This window comes from Hyperolius riggenbachi, chromosome 10 (genome assembly GCF_040937935.1).
Source record: "Hyperolius riggenbachi isolate aHypRig1 chromosome 10, aHypRig1.pri, whole genome shotgun sequence".
NCBI classification, from domain to species: domain Eukaryota; kingdom Metazoa; phylum Chordata; class Amphibia; order Anura; family Hyperoliidae; genus Hyperolius; species Hyperolius riggenbachi.
The window spans coordinates 41,957,995-41,980,881 of record NC_090655.1 but is presented as its reverse complement, the minus strand read 5'-3'; the positions used below and the strand labels follow the sequence as shown (position 1 = coordinate 41,980,881).

General features: G+C 41.5%; 1 protein-coding gene across 5 annotated transcripts in view; it reads right to left on the bottom strand.

Moving 5' to 3' along the window:
- The window catches only part of CFAP46 (cilia and flagella associated protein 46), a 287,892-nt gene that overhangs the window by 174,879 nt on the left and 90,126 nt on the right, over positions 1-22,887 (bottom strand). For all 5 annotated transcript variants that reach the window (XM_068256846.1, XM_068256850.1, XM_068256848.1 and 2 more), the window contains exons 19-22: positions 17,428-17,640; positions 14,508-14,721; positions 7,798-7,947; positions 5,034-5,141 (exon numbers count right to left, since the gene is read on the bottom strand). In XM_068256846.1, coding sequence (XP_068112947.1) covers positions 5,034-5,141; positions 7,798-7,947; positions 14,508-14,721; positions 17,428-17,640 — 685 coding nt within the window. The remainder of the gene's footprint in view (positions 1-5,033; positions 5,142-7,797; positions 7,948-14,507; positions 14,722-17,427; positions 17,641-22,887) is intronic.

Sequence of the window (22,887 nt, the reverse complement as noted above, 5' to 3'; positions counted from 1 at the left end):
CAGAGGGGGAAGTCTCACCCCCATTAGGGAGAGAACCTATGACAGTTCCAAAACCCTTAGAATACCACAGTGGACTGTCAATAGCACCACAAAAGAAATAATTGATGTCTCTCCCCTTCCTGATACTGGGGTCCGAAAAGAAACCCCCGTGGACCTGCCTAGGGTTAGAGATGAACCTTCGCTTCAAATGAGTGGAGACAATCTTGTCTCCATCATCAGCTCAGAAAGCGCCATTAGAGACCCACGACAGGACTCTTTTTTAGGGGTGAATCTTCCACAATCGGCAAAAAGGCCCCTGGAAGAGTCAGAAGGGGAAACCGAGGAGGAAGGAAAATCCAAAAAAGGAAAAATAAAATAATGATAGAAACAGCGCCCTCCACTATAAGGATTTTTAATTTGTCCTCACGGGAGTTAAATGCCGTAGAGACGAGTCTCTTGAGAAAAGGGCTAAACTTTGCCCCTACCTCTAATCCAGACGAGTTTACCTTGTTTAAGGATCTGCACAGGTTTGTGCGCACTCTCACCCTAAAAAGGTTCTTTACGATCAAAAGCAAAAAGGACACACTTCCTGATCAGATAGATGGAGGTTTGGAAGGGTTTGATTCTCCGGCAGAGTCCGGTCCTGCGCATGGTCGAGAGTTGTGCGACTTCGGCGATGCGCAGGTCATGCAGGATTTGGAATCCCTTTGGCAAGAGTCGGGGGGGTTCGAGTCCAATGATTTGGACGATGAAAGTTGGCTACAATTTCTGCCAAACGATGAGATAAAAAATACCCCGTTCAGGCCCAAATCCATATTTTATCCGGTACATAGTAGAGGGCAGTATATAAATGCCTTCTACAAGACTGTACTGGAACAATTAAAGGAAATCTGCACCAACAAGAACCGGCCAAAAGAATATAATCTGAGTATACAGGAGAGGGAGGCCCTGAAAAACCTGTCTGATGACAAAGAGATCGTCATCAGGCAGGCAGATAAGGGAGGGGGGATTGTGTTGTTAAACTTCACAGATTATAAGGATGAGGGGTTGAGGTTGTTGGGTGATACACTCACATACACCAAATTAACAAAGGATCCCACTGAGGAGTTTAAAGGGAAGCTTTTTGAGATCACCACTGATGCCCATAAAAAAGGGCTAATAAGTGGTGAAGAGAAAAGGTTTTTGGAACCTGCATACCCACAAACTCCATATTTCTATACAATACCAAAAGTACACAAAAACAGTGAGAAGCCACCTGGGAGACCTATAGTGGCTGGGATGGGTGGTTTACTTGAGAATGTTTCCACATATATTGACTATTTTTTGCAGCCATGTGTGGTCAGCACGGAGGCATACACGAGGGACTCCCAGCATGTGCTTGACTTGCTTTCTGGGTACAGGTGGGAGAATGGCTATTGCTGGGCGTCTCTCGATGTGGCCTCTTTATATACATGTATCCCTCATGAGAGGGGTTTGGAGGCAGCCAGATTTTTCCTTGGGGTATATCAAGACCTTGCGCCTGATCAAATTAATTTCATTATAGATCTATTAAGGTTCGCACTATCACATAATTTCTTTTCATTTATGAACTCCATCTACTTACAGACCTGTGGCACGTCTATGGGGGCAGGATTCGCGCCCAGTTTTGCCAATTTATACATGGCTTTCTGGGAGAAAATGTTCATTTGGGGGGAAAATCCCTTCAAGAAACATGTGGTGTTTTATACGAGGTTTATCGATGATGTATTGATAATATGGGATGGCAAGGAAGAAGAATTCAATTGTTTTGTAGAATATTGTAACAATAACACTTTTAATCTAGCTTTTACACATGTATTTGATAAGGAAAGTATTGTATTTTTGGATCTCATTTTGATGGCTGATCTTTCTAACAATAGTATACAGTCCAAAACACACTTCAAGCCAACGGCAGGAAATTCCTACCTGCATGTATCTAGCTGTCATCTTCCCAGATGGATCCAGAATATACCTAAGAGTCAATTTTGTCGATTAAGGAGAAATTGCTCTTTAAATAAGGATTATGATGAACAGGGCAAGGTTTTGGCAAATAAATTTGTGGAGAAGGGTTATGAGGAACAGTTCATCTCTAGAGTCAAGGATGAGTTTAGAGGTAAGGATAAGGGTAACAATTATAAAAGAAAGGAAAAATTTAAGTCAGCCTATAACAACAGTGTGAGAGGAGGCAATAAAGGAGGTCCTACATTTGTTACCACCTTTAATAGTAGGGCCATGAAAATTAAAAACATTGTAAAGAAAAATTGGCCTATAGTTCTGCAGGACCCTTGGTTGAAGAATGAGTTGCCCACTTGTCCTGACGTAATTTTCAAGAAAGCTAGGTCGATCAAAATAAGCTTGCGCCCAGTAATATTCAAAACCCACCAATTGAGAGACCAACTTTCTTTCCTCAGTTGGCCGGTAACTTTAAATGCAATAAAAAACGATGTGGCTGCTGTAAATACATTCAGCATCGGGTTTCAGAAGTTGTAGATGGGAATGGAGAGGTTGTGAAGGTAAAGGACTTCATTAATTGTAGTTCTGCCTTTGTGGTTTATCTGCTCACTTGTGGATGTCCAAATAAAAGCTATGTAGGCAGAACCACAAGGCCCCTACGACAAAGATTGGGGGAACATAGGAGGAAAATAGAGGAGGGCTGTATCAAACACACAGTTCCTAAGCATTTTCAGGAAGCCCATGAGGGTAGGGTTGATAGTCTGAGGATAATGGGAGTAGAATTGATCTCAAGGGACCTCAATAGGGGGGCGAGATATAAGAGATTATGTGAACGAGAATCCTTCTGGATCTTTAGATTTAACTCCCTAGCCCCAGTAGGACTGAATGAAGGGCTGGAAGTGGCCACTTATATTTAATAACTCCACTCACCAAATAGCCCGTACCCCCTTTCCCTCCTTTCCCCCTTCCCCCCCCTCCCCCTTTTTCTCACCCCCTTTCCCCCCCCCCTCCCTTTTTCTTTAACCCCTCCCCCCCTTTTTTTTTCTCCCCCCCCCCCCTTTTCCTTCCCCCCCCCCTCCCCCCCCCCTTTTCCCACTTCCCCCTCCTACCTTTCCTCCCCATACCTCCTCCCCCTTCCCCCCCCCCCCTGTTTCTCTCCTATCCTTCAAATGGCCTTGCTCCGGTTCGAGCACCCATACCATGGTTTTGGGAGGGGCACTAATGAATGATTCATTATTATTTTTTGCTATTCTTAAAGATTTAGTCCTTTGTCCCCATCTTCGTGAGGTTTTTATAATTTCACGAATGAGTATGGATGTGTATGGGACTTTATGAAGGGATTAGTGCACTGTTGACAGTATATTTTTTTGAAGAATGTAGTATTTTTAACCCTTTTACTAAGGTTCATGATTTTGGACCATTTGTATAAAATTGATCTCCATATGGGCAGGAATAAGCCTAGGGATCGTTTTTTTGTACATTTTTTGCACAGATTTTTATATATATATATGTATACATGTATTGGGGAGATATGTATGTGTATTGACCAATGTTATATGGAGAGTTGTGATGTATGAGCTGTGGAGAAGAATCATTGGGGTAAGCTCCCCGCTGCCTCCTGGATGTTTCTTCCGTATACGACATGCGTATATCGTTTTATGGATATATGTATAAGTGGGGGAAAAAAATGTTTTTATATTTACATAATTTTTATACTGTTTTATGAAATGTCTCTATTGGCACCGATGAATTTATTTTATGAATTGGCCCCTTTCCTTTACTAATATAGATCGACGTGTCATGTATGGGCATGGCTGTGAGGGCGCCGGTGGTGCGCGCGCATCCTTTTGTTTATATATTTTGTGACCCAGCAGGGCTGCCGTATGGTAAGGCGGCTGTTGCTGGGAAACTAGACGCATACAAATTCGCGTCCCTTGCGCCTTTGCGTCATCTGACGAAGGCGTGGAACGCCGAAACGCGTCATGACGCAACAGGCGCAAGGCAGCTGCCATTAGCGTCTCCGTGTTCCCTGATCCGCCGCTGCTAGAAACCGATCGGTTCCCCCGCTACTGGCCATAGTGAGGAGAAGCATTGGACGGATGCAACATCCAGAGGACGTGGGGATGTGCTTCTTAGTGTGATAAGTGCACTTTTTAACTTTAACATTGTACGTGTGATTTTACTTGCTTATAGGAAGCATATTAAAAAGGTAATGCACCAGAGAGCGCTTCTTTTTTCCTCCCCTTTTTTCACTGTTTTTTACAGCCTCTTACTGGTTCCCAAGTAAGATAGGAGCTGCACTCTGGGGAAGCCTGTCGTTTCTTTGTGAGGAGAGTTCTGGATTGGAGCGCATTGGATTTTTTTGCTTTTAACTTGTCTATATAACTTATCTAAAGTTTAGATGTACACAGCAAATCTAGCTGCAAACAGCTTTAATAGAAAATGATTATTTATTCCTGTGATACAATGAGGGCAGCCATGTTCATGTGCTGGAGATGCTATCAGCTTGCCTGTGTGTAATGTGACAAATTCAGTCCCATCTACTCCACCCTCCTGCCTCTGAAATCTCTGGCTAGTAACCTCCTCCTCCTCCTGCCCAGACTGACCTCCCATAAGCCCTTGCTAGGTGCTAAGGCACTCTAAAAAGCTATGGGCGAGGCTTGTTTAGTTTATAGGGAATTAAAGTATTAAAACAAAACAAAAAAAGTATTTGGCTTGAGGAATGCCCTATAAACTATATGAAAGGAACACAATTATGCAATGAGTAAAAGTTTATCTCGGATCCACTTTGAAATAAAATAAATATGGCAGCCTCCATAATAACTTCCCGCAGTTGCCCTTTAAGCCAAAAAAAAGGGGTTATGGGCTTATCCACGAGTATATACGGTAAAGAACAGAAAGAAGGTAAAAACACTTTTATATTCTCTTTCAGACTAGATAAACACAATGTTAAGTTCTCGGGCAAATCTATGCCACAGTTTCAGAAAAGAATGCCAGAAATACAGAATGTCAGTTTAATATGTCCATTTGGGTTACAGCTGCAGTTATGCAAACACACAGCGTTCAGCTAAAAACATACATACCTGAGACAGAATTGGGACATTAAATTCCATTAGTCCCAGTCCATTACATGCATGCATTTCCAAGGCAACAAGGACTTTAGTCATGAGGTTTTGGTCTTCATTATTTTCCTAGAAAACAAACAAGCAGTCAAATAAAATCAGATGGTTTCTGTAGCTTTGTGTTTCAGCAACTATGTAAAAAAACAAACAAAACATTAAGTGAAAATAAACCGATGAGTCAAAAAAATGTGTATAAAGTCTTAATCCTTAAAGAGACACTGAAGCGAAAAAAATGATGATATTATGATTTGTATGTGTAGTACAGCTAAGGAAAAAAAAACATTAAGATCAGATACATCAGTCTAATTGTTTCCAGTACAGGAAGAGTTGAGAAACTCCAGTTGTTATCTCTATGCAAAAAAGCTATTAAGCTCTCCGACTAACTTAGTCGTGGAGAGGGCTGTTATCTGACTTTTATTATCTCAACTGTAAGTGAACTGTTTACTTTTTCTCTGCTAGAGGAGAGGTCATTATGTCACAGACTGCTCTGAAAGACTCATTTTGAATGCTGAGTGTTGTGTAATCTGCACATATTATAGAGTGATGCAATGTTAGAAAAAACACTATATACCTGAAAATAAAAATATGAGAATATTTTCTTTGCTGCTAATCTTCTAGTAATTATTCATAGTACACAACCAATTCACTATATCATATTTTTTTTTCGCTTCAGTGTCTCTTTAATAGGACTTTCCTGAATTCCTCTAACCTTGCTTTGTATTTAAAAGGCTTAAATCTGTGACAACTGGAAATCTAGCACCCTGGTTACTGAAGTGGTGGATAACAGACTTAACCAATGAATGATTTGTGAACGGATGCTAGCTATCACTCACGATAAGCTTCCCCACTTTCAGAAGACCTGGGAGCACTGGATCCTACACACCAGTAACGTTGGTTTGCAGATCATGACTTACCGTACTTTACCTTCATCATGCTTGGCACTGGAATCATTGATCAGAGCAACTGGGTGGGGTTGGCACTACTTCAGCTGGACTTCTGAATATGGACATCCAGCCAAACGTCCCCTTATGCATCAAATCAACCAGGTGGGCAGAGCAAGGAAGGATTTTCATTAGGGGAGTATGAGGTTAGGAGTTTTTGAAGCTTAAGCTTAGGTGCTCCTTTGTGATCAGATTTCTTTATCTTCACCCTTGATGAAAACCCTAACCTGAACATCCTCTTTTCAAAAAAGACCCCCTTCCTGATGTCTTTGCATAACCTTGTAAATATAATGGACACAACTAACCTCAGCCTACCATATACCATAAACTAAGCTCATTCATCCTTCTATCTAACCCTAATCCTCCTTATCTACATTTAAACCTACCGGTAAATTATATTTTGCTTTTCACTTTCTGTTTTGGCTTTAGAGCTCAATCCGACACTGTTAACATCGTCTTGGCCAGATATCTACAGACCCCCCCCCCCCTCCCCCCTCTCCTAAAAGCTTGGGCCCAAACTGCTATCACTTACTGAAGACAATGGTAGAAATCTTACTGGTCTTCTCAGAAGAGCACTAATTTACGTTTTTCTGGCACAGTCAACCAGGTAAGTAGTGTTGGATGTCAAATTCAGGTTTCCTTCGGAAACCCAAATTATGCCAAACACAGAACTTCAGCACCCAAGCTAGGGGACAAAGTCATGGAGTTGTAATCCACGAAGTGCGTCACATGACTCAGATGCTTCTTTCCTTTCCAGCCGGAAGGAGAAGCCATGTGAAGTGCGGTGTGAGTGACCTCCACGTGACCCCATCCACTAGCTTGGGTGATGAAGTGTGGCGTTCAGGCATAATTCAGCTTTATAAATGCAGGATTGCGAATTCAAAAACCAACACTACTGGTAAAGCCCTATGGTATGCATCCATACCACCAGGTTAATTTACTGTGTTTTCTTAAGGTTTACTTAAAGAGACACTGAAGCGAAAAAAAAAATATGATATAATGAATTGGTTGTGTACTATGAATAATTTCTAGAAGATTAGTAGCAAAGAAAATATTCTCATACTTTTATTTTCAGGTATATAGTGTTTTTCTAACATTGCATTATTCTATAATATGTGCAGATTACACAACACTCAGCATTCAAAATGAGTCTTTCAGAGCAGTCTGTGAAGTAATGACCTCTCCTCTAGCAGAGGAAAAGTAAATAGTCCAGGAACAGTTGAGATAATAAAAGTCAGATAACAGCCTTCTCCACGACTAACTTGGTCGGAGAGCTTAATGGCTTTATTGCATAGAGATAACAACTGGAGTTTCTCAACTCTTCCTGTACTGGAAACAATTACACTGATGTATCTGATCTTGAATGTTTTATTTCTTAGCTGTACTACACATACAAATCATAATATCATAATTTTTTTTTTCGCTTCAGTGTCTCTTTAAACCTAATCCTAAATTAGAATATTTTTTGCCAGTAATGTTGTGTTGTTACGCAGGGAACAAAATAGGATTGGTTGTTGAACATAAACACCTCTAAGAGGCATTTTTTTCCCAGTCTTATAGTTAGGTAACCCATCTGCCACATTAGCTTGTTTGATTTTTTTCATCAGCATCACCTTGAGACCAACTTCAACCATTAAAATGAACTTCCCCCATTATGTACAGTGTAATATACTGCTGAGTTTCAGTGGCACTGATTGTTCTCTCCATAGTTACACCTTGGGTACAATACAGATGAGGAGAAATAAAGTAATCTATCTGAACAAACTAGCACACAAGCTTCATACCTCATCATTTGTTCCAAGCTTTTGTCCAATTTGTTGTTGAAGCATCTGTTTTACTTTCACCCAAGTTGATAGTAACTGCTGTCTAACAGAGATGGGTACTACATCTTCAGGAGCGCTCCCATTGGTCAACTCCAATGCAAACTCACAGACCTAAATGTGAGCACAGAAATCATGTGATAATGGGAAAAAGGAATGTGTTTACAATGGAAGGATAGCAAGACTGATACAGCAAGATAGCACAATGGCTGAAAAAAAAAAAAGATAACAAAGTAATATACTTTAAGTGAAATCTCACCTTCATTAAAAATTGCTGAGACATACTGTATATACAAGTTATCATGGAGTCGATTCATAAAGCATTACTGCATGCAGTAATGCTGAAAACAGCTGACTTACCGACCACTTAGCAAAATGTCAATTCATAAAAGCTGTTACCGCATGAAAAGCTGACATTTCAGAGCAGTGTGGTAAATCACCAACTTGTGAGGTGAATACCTCAACACATGTCAGTAAATGTCAATACATAAAGATTAGAGCAGGCGGTAATGGTACGAAGAATACCGCCTGCTTTGAAGTGGTGATTAGAGAGTGATAAGAGCTGTGGACTGTGTGATGTTAATGAAGACTCAATAAAACCAGTGAGATCTTCCCCAAGCCAGCAGCAGAGAGATCGAACAAACAAGGCTTCCCCTGAATACCCCAGGCAGTGTTTTTAACCTCTTGGGTTCCTGTTTTTCAGATGTTCACCTCCAGTAAATACACATCACAAAGCCTGCATGTGTAAAGTTTCTTGAAGTTCTTCTACACTGTGGCAATTAAATAGATTGTTTAGCAAGACTAATAGATTCAGAGCAGATTCAGGGCAAGAGAGGCAGTTTAACTAAACATGCACATCTAAAGGGAAGTTGGGATGCCTCTTTTATTGTAATGCTGTCTTCTGCACGGAGAAATGTAACAACTGGCAGCTACTCTTCTCATGTTACCGCCAGTTTACATTGGTAAATCCTATCGCATCTGTAAAGATTTTTATGAATTAGCACACAAAGGTCTAAAATACCAAATGCTGTATTTTCCCAACCAGATTTTTAACCCGCACAGCCTTTTATGAATTGACCCCTATGTTGTTTAAAAATGAATTGTGCAGTCAAATATAGATGTTGAAAAGTGCATACAAGATCAACCAGCAATTTTTCTAACCGTAAACTTAGTACATTTTGTTCCCCTCTCTAAACAACAGTAACACCCCAATAAAACCCCTCTTCCAGCATGAATAATTATCAGCATAGAACAGAAAGCATTGCAATTCTGGAGTGATCAACTGTAGTAATCAGCAAACTGACACACGGCGAAACCGGTCGACTTACCATCTATCACAGCCCCACACTTACCAGCTATCATTGCATGCTCTCCGGACATACACTCTGGACTATCGGCGAGCATATCTCTATGCATGGCTTAGGCTCAAGGACCTTTCTCAGCAGATCCATAGTGAAGACGTGGTAGCTATACCCATTGCTTCTTTGTTATATCTTACTATCTTGCAATTTTTGGAATACAATTTGTCATGGACACTATTTATATCCTTTTTCTGAGCGCCCTTTTATACCAATGCAATTTGGATTGAAAATAGAAGAGGTTGCGATTGAACATCTGTCTTTTTGTTAGTGCTGGACTTAAAGGCACAGTTTAATTCTCTGCATTGAAGACTAGGATGTTTTGATTGGACATCAGAATTTATCAGTGCTAATACACACTTGGATATGCATTGATGTGATTTGGCTGATCAGTTAAAGAGGAACTCCAGTGAAAATAATGTAGTAAAAAAAGTGCTTTATTTTTTACCATAATTATGTATAAATGATTTAGTCAGTGTTTGCTCATTGTAAAATCTTTCCTCTCCCCGATTTACATTCTGACATTTATTACATGGTGACATTTTTACTGTGGGCAGGTTATGTAGCTGCTCCTAGCTGTTTCCTGTCTGTGAACCTTGTTACATTGTAACAAACTGCCAAAAGTACCGCGGTACTCAGAGCTTCTTGTGGGAGGGGTTTCAGCACAAAATCAGTCATACAGCGCCCCCTGATGGTCTGTTTGTGAAAAGCATTATATTTCTCATGTAAAAGGGGGTATCAGCTACTGATTGGGATAAAGGATAATTCTAGGTTGGAGTTTCTCTTTAAAGAGAATCTGCACTGTAAAATTTGTACAATAAAAAGCATACCATTCTATTCATTATGTTCTCCTGGGCCCCTCTGTGCGGTTTCTGCCACTTCCTGCTGCAATCCTGGCTTGTAATTGCCATTTTTATGCAGTGTTTACAAACAAAAGACATAGCAAGTGATATGCTGAGAGTAGCTTAGTGTGTGAGAAATACAGAGTGTTCAGGGGGCCTGGAGAGGGTGTGTATAGCTTCTATCCAATCACAAGCAGCACAGCACATTCCGCACATTCCAGCCTCAGCCGACAGAGGAGAGAAGATTAGATCATATAACAGAGATAATACAGCCACTGTGCAACTAGGAAATGCTGCAGTAAGCCACAGCACATTAGAACAGCTATATGTACGTATAGGATAGAAGAAATAAGGCTCAAAATTTTGTTACAGACTCTCTTTAAAGGAATCATCATAATGATAATTGTGGGTGTTGGGATTGGACATCAGTGATATGTATGACTAAACCTTGCAAATTGGGAGTATAATATCTACTGAACTGCCGATGTGGTATCATCATTAGCCTGCAGGCCTATCTTGCCTTATGAGATACTCTTACAAACCATGTTACCACTAGCTGGACTTTGGGAGCTGTGCTATACATTAGACCTTGTTTCTCTAAACTGCCTTATTAAAGGGTTTTTTAATCATTACATTGTACATGGTTTAATGGAGGTTAATCAATATTTTTCATAATTCTAATTGCACAACCCATTGAGTGCTTTGACTTGCAGATTGGGTTCTGCATTTTTTTCTCTACTGTATACATGTTGGACTGATTTAGCGCTATAAAATGAGCTATAGTCTCACTATACACCAGCAGTTCTGGATGTAAGCCTGACTTCAAGATGATTTACATATTTGGGCGGGATGCATCATGGGAAACCACACCTGCTCACTTAATACTGAATTATTGCAAATACCTTCTGTTTTAAGAAGGCAAATTATACTCAGAGTTGCTTTTTAGTAGGAGGGCTTTTTGGTCTCTTTTAGCCCCCCATACTCTCCTGGTGGTTCTGGGTCACCATGAGCTGTCTGGGTACTCTGTTCATTACTTTTAGTGATTTTACTCACATGGTTATGCAGAATCCTCCAACGCCTCACACTGAGTTAGCTGTAAGACATTTATCATTAATGTATTGGGCCCCCAGGATAACATATGCTGCAGAGAAAACTAGTGCAGAGCAGCTGGAGACTCTCAGTCAGAAATTGTCAGTGTATTCAACACATCTGTGTGCCTCCCTTGTGGATGGAGTGTTCCTTGTAGTTTTTGAGTGTATTTGATTTTTCCATGCAGAGATTAGATAGTCAAAACAATTCTTATTATAGTCCACCTACAGCCTGTGACAGTTGTTGCCCGTTTGGCTCAGTCGAACTGCATGCCGTGCATAATCAAGAGGGAAAGAGAAGCAGGAGGCTCCTCATAATGCTATATAGACGAAATCATTTAAATTGTACTGTTTCATTGTCTCAGTTAAGCTCAACACACACCATACAATCTTGGTTGTACAGATTTACCAAATCTATGTAGTATAAGGGCCAATAGATTGAAAATACCTTGTATGATTGATTGGATAAGCTCTTATACTACATGAAAGTGGTAAGATTGAACAACCAAGATTGTATGGTGTGTGTTGAGCCTTACACAGTTTTATTGGCTCAATTACACATGCTTTGAAGTATATCAGAACAAAAACCTATGAACTATTGACCCTTTTTACCTATTTCCTGCTTTCAGAAGACATTTTCTTCCAGAAAAGTGTTTTATGGCTGTAATTCCTTATCTGTGAGGGTTACACTTTAGTCTAACCTGGTCTCAACCCAGACAGAAACTGTCACTTGCATACCTGATTTTTAACCCTTTCATGCAGATAAAGAAAAAAAGGAACATAGCGTAGTTATTTGTGTGCTTGGCACTGTACATACACATGTCTATCTCATCATGTCACATGTCACCTCGGGTATCCGTTAAGTATTTTTTTTTGGCTTATAAATGTCTAAATACTAATTTCATCAAGGTTTCTCCAATGTTTCAAATGTCACCTGGCTCAGACCTCCAGACTTCTGACACCCGTAATTAGTGGTTGCCGAATGAACTACACTGGTGTCATATTTGAAGAATTTACTGATTTCACATTGCAAAGCATGGCGGAAGTCAAGAAGGGAAAAGCAGTGGATTGTTTGTATTTAACAAAAAAAAAAAAACAGTGCTGTATCTGTCAGCATGCTGCAGCATAAAAACGCCACACAGTTCCCAATCGGATCTGCTTATTGATTGCCTAGATGAGTTAAGCATAGTACAATGTGCATTAAGCTTCTTTCACACAGACAGCTGACAGGTGGTGCATCTATTGCCTGTCAGCTGCTGCTGTGCATCTGCTGGTCAGAAAGGCAATAACAACATCCTATGCACAAACATCTGTCTAAGTGGTAGGCAGCCACCAGAGATACTGTTGGACAAGAAAATCCTAAGAGTCATGCTAGCACTAGCTCTTCTTGCACCGATCATGACTCATTTAAAGTCACTTAAAGAGGAATGCCAGTGAAAATAATGTAATAAAAAAAGTGCTTCATTTTTACAATAATTATGTATAAATGATTTAGTCAGTGTTTGCCCATTGTAAAAGCTTTCCTCTCCCTGATTTACATTCTGACATTTATCACATGGGGACATTTTTACTGCTGGCAGGTGATGTCACTGGAAGCAGCTGCTGCTTGCTTTTTTGGCAGTTGGAAACAGCTGTAAACAGCTATTTCCCACAATGCAACAAGGCTCACAGACAAGAAACTGCCAGGAGTACCACGGTCCTCACAGTTTCTTGTGGGAGGGGTTTCACCACAATATCAGCCATAGAGAGCCCCCTGATGATCCGCTTGTGAAAAGGAATAGATTTCTCACGTAAAAGAGGGTATCAGCTACTAATTGGGATGAAGTTCAATTTTTGGTCACGGTTTCTCTTTAAATCTTTCCTCTTACCCATTTTAACATCAACTTCCATATCTACGGTATGTCATCGAAGTTGAGTATTCCTTATATAAGCAACTCTGCGTTGTTACATCACTCTTCGTCACTGTTGGACTGTTTGTCTTTCAAATGAGTGGCGTTTCTAATGTTTTGGACACTTGGGGCTTGTGAAAACCATAAGCAGCTTTGCATGCACTCACAGCCACGCAAAGCTACTTCGCGCAAATCCCCGCTCAGTGCACGTGCAGTGCGACGGTAATAGTGCGCGGTGCGACGATAACGTTGCACCCGCTGCCCTGTAAACGTTGCACCCAGTGCGCCGAAAACGGCGTATCAATGCGCTGCTTCAGGGGGCACCCGATGCGCCATTTTCGGCGCACCAGGTGCAACGTTTACAGGTCGGCGGGTGCGACGTTATCGTCGCACCGTGCACTATTACCGGCGCACCGCGCTGAGCGCGCACTGAGTGGGGCTGTGTACGATGTGTGGGCGCAAATTACTTTACTCCGTCGTTTGCGCCCACTATCTCTTAAGGCTCCCTGCACACTGCATGCGATTCCGATTCCGCTTTTTAATCGGCTTTTACATCCGATTCAGATTTTTAATCTTTACTGCATGCTGCGTTTTTTTATCCGTTTTTCTGTTGAATGTATTCAGGGAAAATCGGAATTGAAAATCTGAATCGGAAACGGAATCTGAAAACGGATTTGCAGTGTGCAGGGAGCCTAAGGCACACTAACCAGCTTAGCGCTGGTTAGTGAATCAAGGCCTTGGTGTACAACCAATCATTTCAAAAGACACATTTCTGCCGTTGGTGCTTAGCGGTCCAGCTTAAAAGCATAGCCCAGTCGTTCTACACTAAAACTATGATTTTTCTTAAGTGCTAGTTTTCACATGTGTCCGTCTCAATATGTCAACCTTATGTCAAAGCTCCGGTCCCTGGGGCCCATCATTAATTCCCAGCCCTTCTTGAAACATTTCCCAGTGGCTCCTGAGCATTTTTCTTGCGATAGTTCACATGGAACAGTACCCTCAAGGTGAAAACTACTTCAGTTACAAGTCAGATAGCAAAAGAAAAAACTATAGTAGTATTCTGTGGAAAATGACAACGCTGTAGAGTAAATCAGAAAATGAGAATAGTAATGAAGGGATATTTCATTTCGACGTCGGCAGGAATTCTGCAAAAATGAACTAATTACATTTCTTGAATCCCCAAGCCTATTAATATACCAAGCACAAGAGGCTCGCGAGTCCGAGATTATATGGTAACCTGGAGGATATGGTACAATGTCAATGTCACTTTTTGATGGCTTCTAGAAGCCGCTCTACTGAAAAAAGTGGCCTTGTGTTTAAGGCTCTATGCAGGAAGCACAGAATGAGGCAATTATCTACAAAGTAACCTTTGAATTGCTGTTCTCAGAAGCCCAGGCAGAGCACAGCTCCGTCCAATCTCAGCAAATGTTAGGATTGTTAGTATCATATAAAGCCCATTAATTTTGCCACGGATATTGCTGTAAAATTAAACAGTACCTCCAGGGCGAGTTTCGCATCAGCGAGACCATTAGGATCAATTGACAAAACATGTGCCGCGTTCGGTTTTTCAGGTCCTTTCCCCGAAGCTCTCTTCTTCTTATCGGCATGCAGGCTCGTGTCTGGTCCTTGGTGGGAATGGGAGACAGGTATCCAGGGATGGATTAGGCCTTTGGCTAAAGTATTCGACAGCACTGCCAACAGGACAGGGTTCCTGAGCACCAAATAAGAGATGCAGGATAAATATTCTTGGCAAATGATCAGTGCGTATACCGGAGTGTGATTAAATTTGAATATATTTGAGACAGTTTGCAGCTGCACAGCTATGCGCCTTTATTGGTTAAGTAATTTCATTAGTAATACTGAATACAATAAAAATCAGCCATGCAGGTATTTGTGAATCAAAACACTCTCTGGCAACAAAAATCTTAAAGGGTGACTCTACCTTGTTACAAAAATTCAAATAACTAGTTATCACTAAACATGTCATTTCATATGGAGTAGGAAATTTGGGCACCCGCAATCATTAGAAACTTGGGCGCTGCATAGGCACCATTATAAACAGTGGCTATAGGTTAAAATTTGTGCTCCCGATAAATAGCAAATTTCACACTACCGATGCTATTTATAATGGCATCTATGGTGGCACCCCAATATTATCGTAATACCGGCGGATTACCGGCAGGGGGCAGTTAGATGAGGGGGCAATTAAGGTTAGACGTGGAGGGGTTGTTTTTAAGGGTTAGGCAGGGGGTCGGTTAAAGTTAGGCGTGGGGAGGTGTTTTTAAGGGTTAGGTGTGGGGGTGCATACATCAAATAAGGGCACCTGGAAAAAAAGAGCGCGGGGTGTAGCCAAAATTTTAAGATACTGTCTATAACAATAGAATAATAAATATGTTAAAATAACTGCAATAAAATCGCGAAATATCTACGATAACAATACAAACACAAATATAGTTACAGTCATAATAAGCATAGTAAAACATTTGTATATATCACCGACATTTTACTACAACTACACCTAACCCTAGTCTCACACAGAACCCTCCCTCTACCGATGCCTAACCCTTAGACCCCCTCCCCCTGATGGTGCCTAACCCTAAGACCCGCCCTAGATGTGCCTAACCCTTAGACCCCCCTGGTGGTGCCTAACCCTAAGCCCCCCTTCCTGACGCCTAACCCTTAAAACTGCCTTTCTCGGCTCCAAATAACATTAATATAAAAAGTGATACATTTCTAAGATAATAAAGTTCAAAACAATTACTAAAAAAATCTCAAAACCAAAAATTTTGTTTGGATGGTTCTGGCAGCCGTTATTTATCAGACACCCAAATTTCTTCTTGGCAAATAAAGTTACTACAAAAAACAATAAATCTGTAAGATAATGAAGTTCAAAACAGTAAATTAAAATAATGTATTTCTCAAAATGAATTTGAAAACGATATTTATCGAAACACAAATTGTGAAAATAAAACATTTTGGTTGGACGGGCCTAATTTCTTCTTTTGGCGCCCAATAGCCGATATTTAGAATTAGTGACTATAGGGGGCCCAAATAGTCCATTAGCCACAGGTGCACAAATTTCCTGTTCCTGTGTGTGTGTGTGTGTGTGTGTGTTGGTGGGGGTGGGGGGTGCTTAAGGTTAGGCATCAGTAAAAAAAAGGATCTGTGTGAGAGCAATGTTAGTTTAAGCTGTAGTACAATATCGGTATTTTACACAAAAAATATTAGTAAACTATAGCGTTACAATAGCAATGCACTTAAATGGTGTACTCGCAGTACGACAGTAGTGTAGCACGTGCTACGCTACCCCATAGCATGCATACACTGTTTATATGCATGCTATGGTATCGCTAGTCATGCTATCGGTGCAACGAACGTTACTAGGTTCAGTATAGGCCGGTAAAATTGCCACACGGTGTGTAATGTTTACCAGCCTTTTCTGCATCAACCCCAATGAACTTTAATAAACTTACTGCAAAAGATCAGTGTGTTTATATCAATAAAATATTTTTATCACAGTTTGGAAGTATATTTATTTATTTTATTATTTAACCCATATTCATAGTAAATAGGTAATGGGTTAGAATAGCCCCTCTTTACCCATTAAGCTGTGTTAGGGTAGCTATTTGTTTGCCACCATATTAAGGAAGTGATCAAATAGTATTATTTGCCCAAATACTAATACCACACTTCCTGGGGGAGGGCAACCACGGTGAAGAAGACCATGATGTCCTTAAAATTCAGGTAATGATATTTACAAGGTACACTCTGATATTGGGCAGCAAGGTGCCATAGTGGATAGCAATCTCATATTGCAGCACTTGAGTCTTGAGTCCAGCTGGGGCACTACTTGCACAGAGTTTGTATATCCTCCCTGTGTCAACATGGGTTTTCTCCCACATCCCAAAAACATACAGATAAGTTACTTAGCGTCCCCTTTAAAATTGGCCCTAGACTACGATGGACAGATTACTATTGTAGGGAATAGATTGTGTGCCCATCTGAGGGACACTTAGTGACAAGACTATATATACTCTGCACAGCACTGTGGAAGATGTCGACACTTTATAAATACTAGATAAAGAGGATAAGGGTTGGTACTGGTCAGGGTGAGGCATGGCCTGCTTGATCCCCCAACCTGCATGGTAAATAAGGGGTTAATATGGCTTGGGAGGAAGGAAATAACTTCATCAAATAAAAAAAAACAAAAAATGTGAAAACACAATACGGTACTTATTTGAGCTGGCAAGGATATTTTACAAGTTATACATATTTTCCCTGACCTTTTTGGCAGTGCATGCCATCCCATTGCAATCATTTTCCCTGGCACTGTCTGCCTGTTCTTGGGTAGGGAAGATGAAATTGATTAAAAAATAACCACAACAACAAAAATAAAAGAAGTAAAATAAAAACTCACCCATGGTGTCCAGTTTTCTTGAGTGCCACCAGAAGTTTTTTTAATGGCTCCACAAGCACAGATAAATTCCCACTAGCAATGATGTGCTTGTTGTGGTTAAGGATGTACACAGCTGCATTGTGAGTTATCCAGGCCTCCTGTAGCTCGATGCCCCGATCAACAGCATGCAGGAAATTATCCATTGTGTATGCTGATAGATCAGAAACCCAGTCTCTAGGAAAAGTGGAAAAAATATTGGGAAATTCAAGAATAAATTGTTAAAAAATAATTTCTCCAGGCTGATTTAAGCAAGCCAGATAGCTAGCGAATACTTTTGCAGCTAGTAACTTTTGAAAACTGTATAACTTACAAATGTCTTTCTCATTATATGCCCAATTCAATGGCACTTAAAGAGACTCCGTAACAAAAATTGCATCCTGTTTTTTATCATCCTACAAGTTCCAAAAGCTATTCTAATGTGTTCTGGCTTACTGCAGCACGTTCTACTATCACCATCTCTGTAATAAATCAACTTATCTCTCTCTTGTCAGACTTGTCAGCCTGTGTCTGGAAGGCTGCCAAGTTCTTCAGTGTTGTGGTTCTGTGATGCATCTCCCCCCTCCAGGACCCTCTCTGCACTATTTAGATTAGGGCAGCTTCTCTCTTCTCTCTTATCTTTTACAAGCTGGATAAATCCTCCCCTGAGCTGGCTGGGCTTTCACATACTGAGGAATTACATACAGGCAGAGCTGTCTGCACTCTGCAGGAAGAAACAGCCTGACACTTCAGTGGAAGATAGCTGCAGGGGGAAAGAAACACACAAATGATCTCTTGAGATTCAAAAGGAATGCTGTATACAGCCTGCTTGTGTATGGATGTATTTTCTATGTGTGGACATACTGTACATCAACCTACTTCCTGTTTTGGTGGCCATTTTTAATGCGGCGAGGAGCGGCGAAATTGTGACAGAGGGTAATAGGAGATGTCCCCTAACGCACTGGTATGTTTACTTTTGTGCGATTTTAACAATACAGATTCTCTTTAAAGTGGGTTGAAATTCAAAATTATTAAAAACATTTAACACAGTAATAAATAAATATGAAACAGTATAAGAAGGGTTTAATGTCAACTGAAGGCGTATTTTCATTTCACTGAAGCTAACTGATAACTTTGCCGGTCTCAGGGCAAACTATCAGATTGACCTGTAATTAAGTAATTATTGAGCAAATAAAGGAGAAAAAGTTATTTACTTCCATCTGGGAAACAGCAGAAACATGTCCACATTCTTTACACAGCTTAGTATAGGTCAACACAATATGATACTTTAGGTATGCAAATGATTATCTCATCTCAAGTATCTTCTAAGTGAAGTGAAAAGTTTAAACATGGAAGGAAACCTTAAAGAGAACCAGAGATGAAGCACCCTTATGTATTTTACCATATATATCAGTGGGAACATGACAGTAAACACCTACTCTGCTCTGTGTTTCATTCTTCTCTGCTAAATCTGCCTGTTATCAGCTGTGATAACAACAAGAAGTTTTAAATCAGGATGATACCATTTATTGGCTAACTACAAATGAATAAGAATAAGAAAACTTTCGGCCTTGCAGCCTTCGTCAGGTTTACATCCTGTTAGTTTGCAAGCTGGTGGTACAGACAGCTTATATACATGCAACATCAAAAGTGAAAACAGATATTTTTTTCAAGCATAAATACATCATTAAGATGCCTTAATACAAACAGACCATCTAAATGGGGTAAGATAAGGATCCTTGTTTACTCCATTGCTCACAGACCAGGTGTTAGGATTGACCCAGAGGTATCGTAAATTCTTAGTTCACAAGTTCAGCTAGAGTGGCTGAGACAGTTCATAAGATTTCCCGACTGAGCATACAGTCTAGCTTTGCCACGGAATGAGTAAAGCTGAGTCTCTCTTCTGTAATGTCTTTTCAAGCCCAACCCTGCCCCCTTGTGGCTCTGCTATAATGACTCAGCTATAATCATTCCAGGCAAAGCTAGACTGAATGCTCAGTCGGGGATTCTTATCACAGCTGATAACAGGAAGATTTAGCAGAGAAGAATGAAACAAAGAGCAGAGTAGGTGTTTACTGTCATGTTCCCATTTATATATATGGTCAAATACATGAGGGTGCTTCGTCTCTGGTTCACTTTAAATGAAAAAAAAAGTATTTATACATACCTGGGGTATCCTCATCCCCATTCAGACCATTCGCTCCCTTGCCTTCCTCCCAGGCCACCTCGATCCTCCTCTGGCCATCCAGGTATATCTGTCAGTCACCGCGTACTGTGCATGCACGGCCCCATCATGCTCCTGTCGGCAGGAGAGCATTGGGGAGCGCACGTGGCAAGGCCACACATGCGCAGTGTGCACAGACTAGCCACGACTGACAGATTTACTGGGACAGACATCGGAGGATCAAGGCAGCCTGGGAGGGAGCAAAAGGCCTGAAATGGGCTGGTGGAAGCCCCAGTTATGTAGGATTAATTTATTTTTGTCCTAGGTATTCATTCACCATTTTAGTAACTTGGAAATCAATAATTTAGCAGCACTTTACAAATTATTCCGATCTCAAACTAAAACGTGAATATTTGTGCGAAAACTGTCGCGTATTCGCACAAAAAACGTTACGCACGCAAAACTCTAGCGACCGTGATATCAGTTATCACGGTTTAGGCCCGGTTCACATTAGCGGTGGCCGTCCGGAATCGCCGTGCCGGAGCCGGACCGCTTGCAGAACGGACGGAACGGACGCACGGCAATAGCAATGAAAGCCTATGCGTCCGTTCACATGCGTCCGTTCTGCCGGACCGGAGCCGGACCGGATCCGGACCGGATCCGGACTCCGGCGTCCGTTCCAACATGCGCTATTTTTTGGTCCGGCTCCTCCGGCAGCCGTATCCGGGGCGGAGCCGGACTGCACCATCCGGCCAATGGAAACCAATGAGAACCGGAGAGCGCACAACACACTGGCTACAAAAACCGGACGTTCTACCCCACTTCCTATGCATTTTGGATGGGGACCACATGGGCCCAGCGTTCAGCTGGGGCAGCAGCGATTTCATGCTGGAGCTCTAGGCAGCAACATGTCTGATTAGTCTGATAACGAGGAGGCGAACAACAGAGAATTCCCAGGTATACGAGTAAAAAATGCCTGGATCCATGGTCCCAACTGCAGTCTCTGTATCCACGGATGGTCTCCACACGTCCACCTGTCTCCAACAATGACCCCAGACCCTTCTGCTGACCTCCCAGACCCCAGGTAATAACAGGTTGTTATCTCCTTAAGAAACCGGATCCGGACCGCAACCGTGTTCACACCGCACGGAAACCGGATGCAAACGGACCGGATCCGGACCGGATCCGGATAGGAACCGTACGGATCAGGTCCGGTCCGGATACGGTGCGGTCCGGACATCCGGTGCGGTTTTGACAAAACCGCAAGTGTGAACGGGGCCTAAGTGAATCAAGCCCATGGTGTGCAGAAAATGCATACAGAAAAACAAGCGCAGAGGTGTGTCCCCTGCCTAAGCCTTGTTAGTGAAAAGTTGAATGTTAATTCCCTGTTTGGATCTTTTGTAGAGAGAAGATCCCATGTAACAAGTATGAAAAGTATGCAAAGCATACATTTAAGGCATACTTTTGGATTTAATGAAATCTCATGCTATTCAATTCTATATATTTCCATCACTCTTTATTGAACATGACAGCATGCCTGAAATACATGTATGATCAGTGAACCAGAACCTCCTGGGAACCAGATAAACAGAACCAGAAGAAGCTGTAGGCACTGACATTACAGCTGGAAAACAACATTGTCAACGTATATCACAATCGAACCGTAAAGCCTCTGCTTACGTCACCGCCCTATAACTTCTCAATGTCCCAGGATAAAGTGTCTTAATTACTGGGGCTTCAGCAAGCAGCACAATCCTTATATTCTATCTTACGGATAGGATGTTTTATGTGGGACCATTATATATGATCTTTAGGTTCACTGACATGCTAGGCGTTTCTGTCAGTTATATTCAGTGTTACTGCAAAACATTCACCCAACCACATTTCTTAAAGGGTCAGTCAGCTCAAAACTGCATTCCTTTTTTATTTGATGTATTTACATTAAAGAGAAATTGTAGTGAAAATAAAATAATGATTAAAATTGCTTACAGTATATCCTCGAATACAAGTTGACCTCGTGTCCAATATTCTCCAATATTTGACCCTCTTAAGCTGGAATTTTGTTCTGACTCAAGTATAAGTCACTGGCGAACTGAGGGGGCTGTTCCGGGTGTCTGGAACCTCCCCCCTGCACTGAGCTGTGTATTCAGCCAGGGAAGCCCGCATAATATAAACAGCCTCATTCTCCCTCCCTTCTTACTTCTGGTGCTTCCCTCCAGCTAATAGAATGAGAGAGGCAGCCGAGCTTCCCTCACAACCCTCACAAGAAGATGCAGCCTGCAGTGAGAGAATGTTGGTTATGGAGTCCTGGACTCTCCACAGCACAGAAGTGAACGACATGATGAAATTAGAGTGCAGGCAAGCTGGTAAATATGCACAGCATGATGCAGAGCTTGCCTGGACTCAGGGTCCGTGGGCAAACATCTGTCTGGTCTCTCCCCATTGTTATAATGACTGCATGTGTGGGTAAGGTGTTTAACAAGCTGAAAAGTTTTTGACAGTCCCTAGACTCCAGGAGGGCTTCTTTCTGACTTGTGTGAGAGACTGACAGGGACAGGAGTCCGATTACAGGCAAGTAGCCTGTCTGATGTGGGACTGCAATACAGATAAGTTCTCTGCTCCATCTCAGGCTATTCTCAATTTCTCCACTCCTCTCTCTGGGCTAGTGCAACGCCAAAATGACAATAGCAATCGCTAGCAATTTGTGAGTGTGATTTTGTGAAGTGATTTTCAGAGCGATTTTTGAATGAATTGCTCAAAAACATGCTACATGCAGTATACCTGCGATTTTGAAAAAATCACAACGCTGCTGTGGGAACACCCACATAGGGTAACATTAGCCAAGCGCTTTTCAAATCACTGTTAATTTGAAAAACGCTCAGAAGCACTCTTGGTGTGCACCAGCCTCCTTCATTTACCTTTGTTTCCCTCTTCCCCTAGAGCTGGCTGTGTCTTCTTGTCATACAGGAAAGCTAAATAAAAGTGCAATCCTGGTGAGGCAAAATATTATTATTTAGTATTTATATAGCGCCGCCATCTTCCGCAGATGCATATATCCCTGCATCATATGGCTATCGCTTGCGCTATGTGACACTATGTAGCATATTCCACTGAATTGTCCAAACTAAGTCTATCTCCCGTTCCTCTCTCGGGGAGTTGTTCCAGCGCTGTACCCCGTTCACATTTGCTGCTACCAGAAGCCCTCAGAAACACTAGTGTCCTTGAGTACTTCCAAAGATAGGCAGCTCCGTAATACGCCAGCGCACTTTTGTGCATGGGCA